Source organism: Pseudophryne corroboree, chromosome 4 (genome assembly GCF_028390025.1).
Source record: "Pseudophryne corroboree isolate aPseCor3 chromosome 4, aPseCor3.hap2, whole genome shotgun sequence".
Classification (NCBI taxonomy): Eukaryota; Metazoa; Chordata; class Amphibia; order Anura; family Myobatrachidae; genus Pseudophryne; species Pseudophryne corroboree.
This window is the reverse complement of record NC_086447.1, coordinates 527,808,716-527,823,196: the sequence shown is the minus strand read 5'-3', so window position 1 is coordinate 527,823,196 and position 14,481 is coordinate 527,808,716. Positions and strand designations below refer to the sequence as shown.

Sequence of the window (14,481 nt, the reverse complement as noted above, 5' to 3'; positions counted from 1 at the left end):
ACTTGACTGACATAGTATGAGCTATAAAGTATTTAAATGCAAAATAATGACACACAGTATAATATAAAAATCTTTATTTCTTAATGGTTACCCTGCCCATCTGTTTATTCAAATTACAAGTCACTTAATTTGTATGTTTAGCATTTACTAAAATGTTACATTAATCTTGTGACAAGGAGGCATGTTAATCTTCACCTACTGCAAACTTGTATCATGCCTATTCAAACTTCTATATCAAACAGAGAATCTGGAACCTTCCGGGCACTGCCATACATAACTAACAGGAAAACAAGTGATTCAGGAAATAAGGCACTAAAGTATATTTAAACAAGTATGCAATAATTGTGTATATGCATATATATTAACATATACACACACACCCATAAACATACGCTGATAAAGCACCAAATGGAAGCCTATGGAACCAATGTTTATCTTCATCTAGAAGCCATGTTTAAGTTATGTGCAATTAAAAATTATTTTTTAAAGTGCAGCTTGTACATCATCATTAAATAAGTTACATTAAAATGATGGTATGTGTAATGCCAAACATAAATAGAATAAAATTACAGTACAAGAGACATAGTCACCCATTCCCCACAGAACGCTGAAATATAGAAATGGCTATTACAGTTTAGGTTAGACAGAAACTCGAATGTAACCAAATTAATCACAATGTATTTGTTGGTACCAGAGCTAAAGTATTGAAACCAAACACGTCTGCAAAGTTCTATATAACAGAAGGATCCACAGAAATGGGCTAAAACAACAGTAGCGCTACACATTTAGATCTTACAAAACAGAAAACTATCATTGTGTTTATGGGAACGAAAATCACATTTCCAGAGTTTACAGCTTAAAATGAAGAAATAAGACATTTTCACCTAATAAGGAAATCAAAGGAAACACACATCAAAACAGTTCATGTGACAAAAAAAATAACAAAATTATATCTATACCTACAGTATAGTCAACTATTGTTTTTCTGTTTTATTTATGTTGGGAACAACATATTTTAAATGATAAACTGAAAAGGCTTGTTTACATCAATGTGTTTAAAAACATATGGTTTTGATATGTTGTTTTCACACGCACTTAAAGAATATGTGATTGTAATATACAGTAGTAGTGAGTTTGTAGCGAACTTCCAAATGTGCTCTATAGGGATCATTTCCTCAACATGGGAGTTTCTGCCTGTCTTATAACATGTATAGAAGGGTTGAGGTTATGTGGCGGGGATGAGTACAACAAAGCCCCTTGTGGGATCACTGCGCTCGCCACGCAGCGGTCACGGTGGTTTGCAGTGCTTGCGACAGGTTCTATTCCCACTCTATTGGGAATAGATCCCGTTAGCCGGTATTGTGGCTGGCGGCATTGTCAGTCTTCGGGATCCCAGCATCGGTATGCTGACCGCCAGGATCCCGTGCGCCAGCTACGTAACTGCATCCTGTATTGAATACTCTTTCCTTGCTGCTACCTATTCTTTTCACTAGATTTTGGTGTGGTACCACACTAAAATTGCAGCGTGTTACTGCTGTGTGCAAGGGATTATCATCAAGCTGTATTAAAATAGAAATGTAATGAAATATGTAAAATGTGTTTATGTGATAACGCAATGTTAATTATTTGGCTCTATGTCAAATCCATTAACTCTGGAAATAAATTAAAAATAATTACTTTTTCCTTCTTCATAAAAAAAAAATAGGGGGCGGGACACAGAAATTAAAATCACCATCAGAGTTACTGGATCAGTGCAGTGCATTGTAATATAATGTACTGAAAGTATTACCTCCTAATACATACAACAAATGTTCATCTAGACATGTACACTAACAATTTCACAAAACTGTAGAAAAGCAATAAGGCAATGATAAACTGCTCTAAGACTGTTATATACATTCTGCCCCCAAATTGCATGAATATTTAATAAACTTTTTAAAATTACTAACCAAACATTTTATTTCAGCACAACACTATCACTTCATTATTACTCAGTGTTTATGGCTTCCAACTCTGAGACAACAAATAGGGCACTAAGCCAACCTGAACTTCCTTAAAGGCAAACGTTAGTAAAACAAGAATACATTGACCACGTATTTTTGGCAAAATAACATTGAAATGGCATCTACAACACAAGAAATTCTTTAAGACTACCATATTTTCATTGTACGTTTTATTGCATGTGTTCTTTTCCTTTTCCTAAATAGCTTGGTTTTGCACTGATGGAAATAAAAACAAATAATTAGAAAAAAAGGGAAAAAGATGATGGCATTTTAGCTCTGTTAATTTGGAAACGCAAGATTGGTCATACCTGGCTAGTAAATGTTAAGACACATGAAAAAATTGTGCACCTCGTACGGCAACAAAGTTAGTAGGAGCCAAATGACATGGTCAGCTTGCGTTTTAGATTTGTGTACTTTTCCATATGTAGAAGTGTGACATGAGCCTCACGCCACTACTCTGTTCTAATGGCAACCCAGCTCATAGACTGCATAATGCAGTTTGTGGCTTCCGGCTTACCTCCTTGCCCCTTTTCACACAATGGCACTGCTGTTGTCCCACATACCACTGTCCTTATTACTTATGCATAGACACGGCATAGCCTCAAGATTAGCACAACCATCTATCGCTGCTGTAAACTTTCTGATAATCTTAACTCTGACTAATTTTATGTATCACTTGATTTATTACAAAGTAGAGATCATATTTTTACAAATCCAGAACATATGCGAAATACTTCTGCCAAAGTATACACTCTTATACCCCATTCATACAGAGCCGGGAACCCAGGTATATGATTGGGGTCCTTTATCTGTGTGAAAGGGTCAATATGGTTCTTCTATCCCGTGACCAAGACCAGAGTTATTACTGGGTCCGGCTGAAGTATGAAAAGCAAACACAGGTTATTGATGACCTGGGTCATGCCTAAAAGGTTGCCAATTGGCTGTCTCAGAAGCGATTGGAGATGACGTTATCTCCAAGTGTCCTGTATGAATGGCAATGACCTGGGTCCCGGTAGCGGCGTGAAACGGGTATGTCTGAAGCCACGGCTCCAACCCATGTTCAGGATCCCAGGTCAGACACTGGTTGGAATCGGGGCTTCAGTGTGAAAGGGGTATTACATGAAACCTAGGAGTTTCTCTGGACAGTATGCATTGCTCTAAATGTAACAGACTTGTTTTTTTGAACACTACTGTATACAATAAAGGCAAGATACCAAATTGATAAATATAAAATAAACACAATTTATTAACAAGGATATCACATTACTGCACAGTTTGGAAAAGTGGGACAAAACAAACATACACAAATAAATGTTTTTTTAAAAAGGATAAAATTCAATGTATATACTAAAAGAACATATTTTACAAAGCCAAAAAGTGTAAAATATGCTTGTTTTTAAAAAAATCTTTATTCTGAATCCCTTTTAGCATGTTTATGGACTATACCCATACTATTATGAATTTTTTCATAATTACTCCCTTCCTAGACAGGATGTGATGTCACAACTGAGTCCTGATTAGTACTGCTATAAATTGTCATTCAGACCCATTCCACCTTAACCCTATATGACGAAACGCATTGGGAGACTTGTACTGACCTCATATTCAGATAAGATTTAACCTCTTTTAGTATATACATTGAATTTTATCCTTTTTAAAAAGCATTTATTTGTGTATGTATGTTTTGTCCCACTTTTCCAAATTGTGCAGTAATGTGATATCCTTGTTAATAAATTGTGTTTATTTTAGATTTATCAATTTGGTATGGTCGCTATATATCCCTCTTTTGCTATATAAATATATATATATATATAAAATCTATTGCATACTGAGAATACATAGACGACAATGTGAGTCTGTCAGAAGGGCCATGGTTTGGGCTACTCAGGTTCTGTGAGGTTCTCAACCTCATAGAGCAATTCCTGTAATCAGTGCAGAGCGGCCAGGGTGCAGCTTCATAATTTGGGGAAGTGGTATTCATGGTTAACAATTTGATTTTGCATGGAGCTTCCTTTTAAGGGTATTCAAGATATGTGCATAACAAATAGGTGTTGTTAACCAGTTATTTAGTGGAATTGGCAAAGAACATCTACAGCTACAACTAGCTCATTTTGGCATTACTATTATTGGCAACCTATATGGCTTTGCTCTAAACTATTCAACAAGGTTATGGCACAAAACAAGTGTTAGCAATGACTGCTAAACATAACCCTGTTTTCTGAAGAATGGGTTCTGGCAGTTTTAATAGTAATTTAGTATGTCCGTTCCAAGTTCAAAGCCATAATGTAGGCTAAACTTATATTGAGATTGTAGTATATCAATTCATATACACCATGCCCCAACAAGTTCACTGGTTCCTAATGGCTTTCTAGGCTTAATATCCGTTTTGACCACAAAATGGTTCACTCCACTGTGAAGGAGGTAAAAAAGATTTTATGGGGGCAATGCAACTTTGAGCGATACTGGCAACGTGCCTTTGGAAGAGCAGGAAAGCTAGGGGCGGTAGTACATTGCAACTGCAGCATCGCTTATTTTCACTCCCACCGCCATAGGGGTGCGCAGCAAAATGAGCCATGTCAAGATACATGAAATATTGGCGATATGCACAGCCACTAATCATGACTTCTGATAATTTACTATGAAACACACGTGCATGGTGCTCTATATAAAGACCTATTTGTTGCTGACGAGGGTCTTAGCTTAACATTGATTTAGTATTGGACTGAGGGGAAAATGGAAGAACAGTCAGTATGGGGGAGAAGTGGTTTCAGCGCAGATTATGCGCCGATACTGCTTCTCCCCCATGTATGAAGAAGTGTGCTGAATGACATTGACGCTATCTAAAAGATAGCACGCCGATGTGCAGAGCAATGTATGTACGGTCAGTTGCACTAACCGTTCTGACATCTGCAGCTATCGATTTCGACATGTTGGCCATACACCACAGTATTGTCCCTGGCTGTCTGCTCAAACAGCTGGGGACTGTGCATAGAAAAGAACAATAACGTTTTTTTATTTTCTAATTCAAAAGCTGCCAGGGCCAGTGGGTAAAGATGACCGGCGCAAGCCGATAGAGCGAGAGTGGAGTTAGCCGGGAAGGGGAGTTAAAAAGCTCCCTCTTCGGCAGTACAGAGCTTCATACATGCCATCGTTATCTGAACCCGTTTCACTGCCATCCGAGGCGAATCGGGTCTGTACAGATAATGGACGGAACATATATGAATACATCTCCACCATATTTCTATAATTACATATAGAATTAACACCTGCACACAAGTCAGAGTGCATGCTTTTTTGCTCCAGGACAATAATTTATATTAGTGTTATACGAGAACATTTTTGGGTTGTGACAAAACAAAACAAGATAGCATTTGCCAGTGATAGCAGTAAAAATACTGCACAGCACTGTCTGCAAACGTCGGTTCTGTAGTCCCCATTTGGATATGTAACAGGAAAAAAGTATTGGTGCCCTAACATGAGCAGGATGATTTTTCAATGTACAGTTAGCAGCCAGATTGATAGAAAAAAAAAAAAAAAGTGGGTTTCATCACGTAACAGTAAAATACCTTGCTTGAGTGGCTCTCAAATGCAGTCATGTGATACAAAGTCAAGCTGCTACACAATCCATTACCAGTTTACAGTGCCAGAAGTTCTGAAATTACTGTTACCTATGTTACTGTATACATACACTGTATAAAATGAGAGCTATCAATGTGAACTTCATTGCTGAGTCCGTTCACCAAGTTTGTTCTGTATTGTTATTGACTCATTTAAAACAAAAAAAAAAACCCACAACATATTTTCAATAACTAGCATTAGAGTTTTCCTTAAATAGGCCAGTTCTGTGACAAAGGCTTTAAAAGGAGAGACAGATTAGTCAAGCCTTCAAGCTCCAAGCTGAGTAATTTTGATTGTCTAACAAATGGGAATCTAGTCTTAAGCCTACAGGAAATGGCAATTCAAATAATGTTCAAAAATAAAAAATACAAATATCACAAATAAAAAATAAGCAGCAATTCTGGGCATATCCAGCTGGGAGTGCACCGCAAACAGGTGGCATTGTGATCTGCCTTTGGGGGCTGTTCGAAAAGCGGAGCATTGAAAATAGTGTATTCTACTGTCCTTGTTCCAAAGTCATGTGAATTAAAGATGATAATTGCTCTCTGGTACACGTCGTACTGCCCCCGCAGGACTTTTTCAAGCATCAGGAGGGTCCCCCATTTTTACCATGGCATACCTGTCCGTGTCCTTTTCCGTTGCTTTTTGCAAAGGCAGTAGACAGGCAGTCCAAACAACCCTAAAAGAAATTAGTTTGACATTAGAAAGCAAATTAATCCAATAAATCCACATTATAAAATTGTATGTATTTGGTCCGTGTTGCAAAAAAACAAAACAAAACAATTTAATTGCTAAACAAAACAAGTATAGAGATTATTTCTCTATATGTTAATTAAAATTTATTTGTGTATAGTAATGTCCTTGTTCAACTATCCTTTTTGTGCCACATGGTGCGAGGCCCCTAGCATGATTGCTGTGCATTTTTTCCTCAATTTTTAAATCGTGTGCCAGGTATTTAGGATTAGTATTTTAGCCAGATAAAACATAACATAACAATACATTGCAGGGTCACGTCTTTTTCCTTTTTACTCTACATTGTGTACTGTTTGGTGAATTTAGCATCTTAGGGTGCTTATAAGTGTACTATGTACTTGGGACTAGTGTTTTGGTGCAGCTTATGTTATGAGCCGTCGCTGCGGCTCACGGCCACTGGTAAGCGATAGGGTCGCTGCGTCATGCTGGCCGTAATTCCTGATGGTCCTGATGAATGCTAGGCAACCGGGAGTCCCGCTGACCACACGGCATCTTCAAAGCTTTTGACCTTGTGAAGCAAGGTTTTGTTACTTTGTCATTCCAACTCATAGTTACTTTTTTCGTTGTGGAGATGGATACTTCTGGTTAATTCTAGAGAAATGCAACTGACAACAAGTTGCATCCTTGTGCCTTCTTTTCCATGAAGTTTCTTCAGCCGAGACCAATTATGACGCGGGGAATCGGGAGCTCCTTGCAATAAAATGGGCCTTCGAGGATTGGAGGCACTGGTTAGAGAGTACCAGACGTGTCATCAGTTATTAAAGTTCACAAGAACTTGTTGTACAATTTCGTTATCACTTACAGATCCGGTTCAATTAACTCAAAGCCAATGCTTTGTCCTGAGGCTTTCTTCCCAATCATGCCTACACCACAAAGGACTTCCCCATCATTCATGCCACCTCAGTTCATGATGAAGTAGCAATTGATCTATCCATTCAGCAATTGATCTATCCATTCAGGTCCTCCTAAAACCACCTCTGGAGTGTTTATTCCTGAATGATTTACGGGGTCTATTCTGTCAGAATTCTATTCAAGTAAGGTGTCTGGACATCCCAGAATTTCTAAGACCCAGGAACTTCTCTCTAGCTCGGTGTGGTGGCTAACCATTGTCCAGTATGTCAAAGAATTTGTTCTTGCCTGAGAATTCTGTGCACGAAAAAGTGTCTCTCAAGGGCACTCCTACCGGTCAACTGTTACATCTGTCCATTCCTAGAAGACCTTGTACTCAAATGTCCATGGATTTTATTGTCAGCCAACCTGTGGCTGTGTGTTAGAATACCATTTGGGTTGTGTGTGACCGATTCAGTATGTTAGACCATTTCATTTCACTCACTTAGCTACCCAGTGCCAGGTTAATGTCCTATCTGTTCATTTTACATGTTTTCAGACTGCACGGCCTGCCTCTGGATATTGTTTCTGACAGAGGAACCCAATTCATTGCATAATTTTAGAAATCTGTCTGTCAAATGCCAGGCATTAATTCATGTCTGTACACTGCATACCACCCAGTATCTAATGCAGAGATTCTCAAACGCGGTCCTCAAGGCACCCCAATGGTTCCAGTTTTAGGTTTATCCATGGTTGGCCACAGGTGACTTAATTGGAACCTCAGTCAATTTGATTTAACTATCTGTGCTGAGCCATGGCTATACTTAAAACTTGGACTGTCGGGTTTGCCTTGATGACCATGTTTGAGACCCTCTGGTCTACTTGGCAGACTGAAAGAATGAATCAGTCATTGGGACAATAACTTTGTTGCTACATTTCCAAATAATGCAAAGTTTGGGAAGAACATCTGCCTCTGGCCGTATACATAAACAAGTTGTCCTTGTTCTTCTTTATCCGCCCTCGGCATGTACTGGTATGATGCTCATGTGCAATTGATCAGTCTGGTTATGATCTGTATATTGACTTTCAATTTACATTATTAAATACATATGTTTATATTTTTCATATAGCATGTCCTGATATCATGATTGCATCTGCCATATCAGAGCTAGTGATATTTAAAAGTGCAGTTCTTCATAAAGTGAAAATTATTTGTACATTAAGTGTACAAATAATTGTACATAATCTATCTGTAAAAGCTACAGAGCATTTAATAGTATACAGTGTGCATTAAAAAGGATTCACAGCTGTATCCCAGATTATGTCCGAGAAGAGCAGACGGCTGCATGTGTTTCGCTGCCAGTGTGCACAGCTGATAACAGACTGCCAATTCAGAAAATAAATCATTAGAAACATGCTGATGAATAAGTCACCCATTTACACAATAGATGTAAAGTTCAGGAATATAACTGCTCATTGCATTGCTACTTGGGAGAAATGATTGGATAGAAAAATGTGCATCACCTATCCAAATTAAATGCAGTGCTGATCAAATAAATTAACTACAACCAGAAAGCCTCTAATTATATTCCCGCCAACTGGTTTACAATTTTAATGGTTATTAAATGTACATGATGCAGAGAAAACACAGCATAATTCATTCTTACCTACTACAACTGCAATGGCTCCCAATGCCAAACCTATGACTAGGAGCAAGGGTGTAATAAGTAGCTTCCCAGCTGAAAAACAGAAACAAAATCATTATATTGAACCCATCCAGCAGATCTGCTTAGAAATGGCAGTCCCGACCCTTAATAATGTTTAAAAAGTTGCATCTTAAAATAATTCCTTTTGCTAAAGACTACCAATTTTTAATAACCAGTTCATTCAAGGGATAAGCAACCATGGATAATATCACTGCCATCCAAGATTTTAAAACATTAAGTTTCAAACAGAGCTATATTTACTATATAAACCTGAGACATGAGCCTAGAGCGGCACAGAAACAGCTTAACGTTTAGTCACATGACTGGATGCATGCAACTATTTAGAAAACCTTAAATTTGTGTGTAGAATTAAACATACAGAAAGGGGGTTGCAATGCACTGTTTAGTGTGACCCAGAGTCAACTGACATCAGAGCAAACACGGGGTAACTCATATTAAGCAAAGTTTACAGAACACTTTGAAAACTGGACTTGCAAGTTTTGGAAGAAATACACTACAATATAAAAAAAACTGATGCATTGATTCCATGTAGTTATAGTCCCCTGCTGAAACTTAAAGAATAGTTTCTGTTCCAGAAAATAGGATTTTTGTTACCTACCGGTAAATCCTTTTCTCGTAGCCCGTAGAGGATGCTGGGGTCCATATTAGTACCATGGGGTATAGACGGGTCCACCAGGAGCCATTGGCACTTTAAGAGTTTAATAGTGTGGTCTAGCTCCTCCCTCTATGCCCCTCCTACCAGACTCCGTCTAGAAACTGTGCCCGAGGAGACAACATACTTCGAGAAAAGGAATTACACAGATAGTGGCGAGATTCATACCAGCTCACACAACAGGCAAATCCGGCTAACATGCCATAACAACTCAGCAACAGCTTGAAACAGTAAATAACGCAGAACTTACCTAGGAACCAGGCAGTACTGAACTATAAAACCAATGCAGGAAAACGCAGCACTGGGCGGGCGCCAAGCATCCTCTGCGGACTACGAGAAAAGGATTTACCAGTAGGTAATCAAAATCCTATTTTCTCTTACGTCCTACCTAGAGGATGCTGGGGTCCATATTAGTACCATGGCAAAGTTGTACAGCCGAGAACCCCGGGCAGCCGCCCATGAAAAGCCCACTTTACGAGTAAAGTGGGCCTTTACAGATTTTGGACACCGCAATCCTGCCGTGGAGTAAGCATGCTGGATAGTGAACCTGATCCAGCATGAAATCGACTGCTTAGAAGCAGGAAACCCAATTTTCTTGGGATCATAGAGGACAAACAGAGAGTCACTTTTCCTATGACGAGCCGTCCTCTGCACATAAATCTTCAATGTCCTCACTACATCCAAGGCCTTTGAAGAAATTGAGGAGTCAGTAGCCACTGGCACCATAATAGGTTGGTTGATATGGAAAGCCGATACAACCTTAGGCAGGAACTGTGGACAAGTCCTAAGTTCCGCCCTGTCTTCATGGAAGATCAGATAGGGGCTTTTACAAGATAAAGCCCCCAATTCCAACACACGTCGTGCAGAAGCCAAGGCCAACAAAGTGACCGCCTTCCACGTGAGAAACTTGAGATCAGCCTCCTGCAGAGGCTCAAACCAAGCAGATTGCAGGAACTGCAACACCACATCAAGATCCCAGGGTGCCGTTGGCACCACAAAGCGAGGCTGGATGTGCAGAACCCCTTTCAAAAAGGTCTGAACCTCAGTGAGGACAGCTAATTGTTTTTGGAAGAAGATGGACAAAGCAGAGATCTGGACCTTGATGGAGCCCAATCTCAGTCCCATATCCACCCCTGCTTGCAGGAAAAAGGAGAAAACGTCCAGGTTGAAACTCCACCGCAGGAAACTTTTTGGACTCGCACCAAGAATTTTTTTTTCCAAAAGCTATGGTAATGTTTAGACGTTACCCCCCTTCCTAGCCTGTATCAGGGTAGGAATGACCTCACTCGGGATACCCTTCCGAGCTAAGATCTGGCGTTCAACCGCCATGCCATCAAACGTAGCCGTAAGTCTTGATAAGCGAACGGCCCCTGCAGTAGCAGATCCTCCCAAAGTGATAACGGTCTTGGATCCTCCAGCAGAAGATCCTGTAGATCCGCGTACCAAGCCCTCCTTGGCCAGTCCGGAGCAATGAGGATTGCCAGAACCTTTGTTCTTCTTACCAGTTGAAGAAACTTTGGTATCAGAGGAATTGGAGGTAACACAATACACTGGCGTGAACACCCACGGTGTTACCAGTGCGTCCACCGCCACTGCCTGTGGATCTCTCGACATGGAACAGTACCTCCGCAGCTTCTTGTTGAGGCGGGAGGCCATCATGTCTATGTGAGGAACCCACCACCAACCGGTTACCTCCTCGAACACCTCCGGATGGAGGCCCCACTCTCCTGGATGGAGATCGTGTCTGCTGAGGAAGTCTGATTTGTCTACACCCGGAATGAAGATTGCAGACATCGCCACTGCGTGCCTTTCTGCCCAGAGGAGGATTTTTGACACCTCTGACATGGCAGCCCTGCTCTTCGTTCCGCCTTGTCGGTTTATGTAGGCCACTGTGGTCACATTGTCCGACTGCACCTTAACAGCCCGATCCTGTAGAAGGTGTGCTGCTTGCAGAAGGCTGTTGTACATGGCTCTTAGCTCCAGAATGTTTATCGGGAGAAGGGATTCTTGATCCAACCACCGTCCTTGGAAGGTTTCCCCCTGAGCGACTGCTCCCCAACCTCTTAGACTTGCATCTGTGGTTAGAAGGATCCAGTCCTGAACTCCGAACCTTTGGCCTTCCAGAAGGTGAGGCAGTTGTATCCACCAGAGGAGCGAAATCCTGGCTTTCGGAGACAGACTGATCCTCTGGTGCATGTGTAGGTGAGATCCCGACCACTGGTCCAAGAGATCCAGCTGAAAGGATCGAGCATGAAACCTTCCGTATTGTAGAGCCTCGTAGGAGGCAACCATCTTCCCCAGAAGGTGGATGCACTGATGAACCGAGACCCGGGTAGGCTTTAGACATCCCGGACCATTGATTGAATCACCAATGCTTTCTCCACCGGCAAAAACACCCTCTGCACTTCCGTGTCTAGGATCATTCCCAGGAAAGACAGCCTCCTTGTCGGCTCCAGATGAGACTTCGGAAGGTTCAGGATCCAACCGTGCTCCAGATGTGTCGTGAGAGCAATGGATCGCAACAACTTCTCCCTGGACGACGCCTTGATCAGGAGATTGTCCAGATACGGAATTATGTTCACCGCTTGCTTGCGCAGGAGAACCATCATCTCCGCCATCACCTTGGTGAAGACCCTCGGTGCTGTGGAGAGGCCAAATGGCAGCACCTGAAACGGATAGTGATCGTCCAACAGTGCAAACTGGAGATATGCCTGATGCGGAGACCAGATGGGAACATGGAGGTACGCATCCTTGATGTCCAGGGACACTAGGAACTCCACCTCCGTCAGACCTGAGATGACAGCTCTCAGAGACTCCATTTTCAATTTGAACTCCCTGAGGTAGGGGTTCAAAGATTTTAAGTCCAGAATTGGCCGTACCGAACCATCCGGCTTCGGTACCACGAAAAGGTTTGAATAGTAACCTTTGTTCCACTGATGAGGTGGAACTGGAACAATGATCCTGGACACAACCAATTTTTGAATAGCGTCCAGAAGAATTGTTTTGTCTGCCAGCAGAGCTGGCAAGCCTGACTTGAAGAAACGTGAGGCGGGAGATCCTGAAACTCCAGCCTGTACCCTCTGGACACAATATCCAGTACTCAGGGGTCCAGGCCCAACGACACCCAGACGTGGCTGAAATGCCGGAGTCTTGCCCCCACCTGACCTTCCTCCAGGTCTAGCTGTCCACCGTCATGCGGAGGACTTTGTTCGTAGCCGGTGCAGCTGAGACTTACCCGCTGAAGCCGTGGCAATCCACGCATCTAGCACCTCCCCAAAGAGAACCTGACCAGTATAAGGTAGACGCTCCACACTTTTCCTGGATTCCATGTCCGCAGACCATTGGCGCAGCCAGAGACCTCTGCGAGCCGAGACGGACATGGAGGAGATCCCCGCAGCCATGGAACCCAGGTCCTTCATGGAATCTACCAAGAATCCTGCATATGGCGTAAAAATAAATCAACGTCACCTTTATTCATCGTAGTCGATTCCTCCTGCAGAGTGATTGACCACCTGGCAATAGCTTTTGCAATCCAAGCACAGGCTATAGTAGGCCGCAGTATGGCCCCTGAAGCCGTGTAAATTGATTTTAGCATAGCATCCACCTTGCGATCTGCCAGGTCTTTCAACGCGGTAGATCCAGGTACTGGTAATACCACCTGTTTGGACAGCCTAGAGACAGAGGCCTCAACTATCGAAGGAGACTCTCACTTTTTTCTATCTTCTGGGAAGGGAAAAGCAACCAAGACCCTCTTAGGGATCTGTAATTTCTTTTCCAGATTTTCCCAGGCTTTTTCAAAGATAGCATTCAATTCTTTAAATGCCGGGAAGTTGAGGGGGAGCTTTTTACTGTCTGTGAAAAAGGCCTTCTCCACCTGCTCAGGAGCTGTGTCAGCAATGTGTAACACATCCCTTACAGCTTCAATCATCAACTGCACCCCCTTAGCAAGTGATGCAGTCCCCCTTGATACATCCCTGTCATCGTCTGCAGTGTCAGAATCGGTGTCCGTGTCATCCTGCATAAGTTTGGCAAGTGCACGTTTGTGAGAATGTACCGCAGGGGACCCAGAGGAAGCAGTATCAGACCATACAACCATAGAGGATTGCAGAACTTGAGTGGCATGCTCAGTCCTAGCAACCCTATCAGAAATCTGAGAAATAGTCCCCCTCAGACAGACTAACCATTCTAGCTGGGATCTGCGCTACAACAGTGCAATCCTGATTACATGGTATGGAGTCTTCCTGGGAAGATAAATCCTCTGCGGCATATGAAACAGTGTCCCTAAACATGTTGTCACATACACACCAAACACCCCACAAACACACAGGGTACTGGGTAGACAGTTTCCCCTCCAAGAATGGCAGAGAGACACAGAGATTGGAGCCAACCCACACACAGCGGTATTATAGGTATAGGGAGACCCTAACCAGCGCTGACTTTGTCCCTTAATAGGCGACACAGCCTTTACACAGCCTCCCCTCCCTTCTACAACCCCCTGGTACCGTACAGATACCTGGAGGTGCTCTGGAGGGACCTGTTCATCCACTGGCAGTGAGCTGCAGGCAGGAAAATGGCAGTGAGCTGCAGGCAGGAAAATGGCGCTGAACGCTGCTGGGTCCGCTCTGAGAAGCTCCGCCCCTTCAATGGCGCTGTCTTCCCGCTCTTGTAAGATTATACTGGCCCGAGGATTTGTTTGCTGGCTGAGATCCGCGGCCCACAACAGGCTGGAAATGGTCAGTGTAGAGTTATGTGCTGTCTCAGGGCGCCCCTCACAGCGCCGCACCGCAGTACCGCTGAGCTGTCCGGGAGCGCGGTTAATACCGCGCTCCTACCCTTAAAGCCACCCTCTTCACACTGACCCCCCGCTTGTAAAGGGGGACAGTGACTCACTCACCACTTT

At 42.4% G+C, this 14,481-nt stretch overlaps 1 protein-coding gene across 1 annotated transcript in view; it reads right to left on the bottom strand.

The window, feature by feature from the left end:
• Nucleotides 1-59: 59 nt before the first annotated feature.
• Nucleotides 60-14,481, bottom strand: part of RNF217 (ring finger protein 217) — a 293,219-nt gene continuing 278,797 nt past the window's right edge. Inside the window, exons 5-7 of the mRNA XM_063917265.1 lie at nucleotides 8,870-8,941; nucleotides 6,241-6,300; nucleotides 60-2,219 (exon numbers count right to left, since the gene is read on the bottom strand). Coding sequence (XP_063773335.1) covers nucleotides 2,200-2,219; nucleotides 6,241-6,300; nucleotides 8,870-8,941 — 152 coding nt within the window. The 3' untranslated portion in view covers nucleotides 60-2,199. The remainder of the gene's footprint in view (nucleotides 2,220-6,240; nucleotides 6,301-8,869; nucleotides 8,942-14,481) is intronic.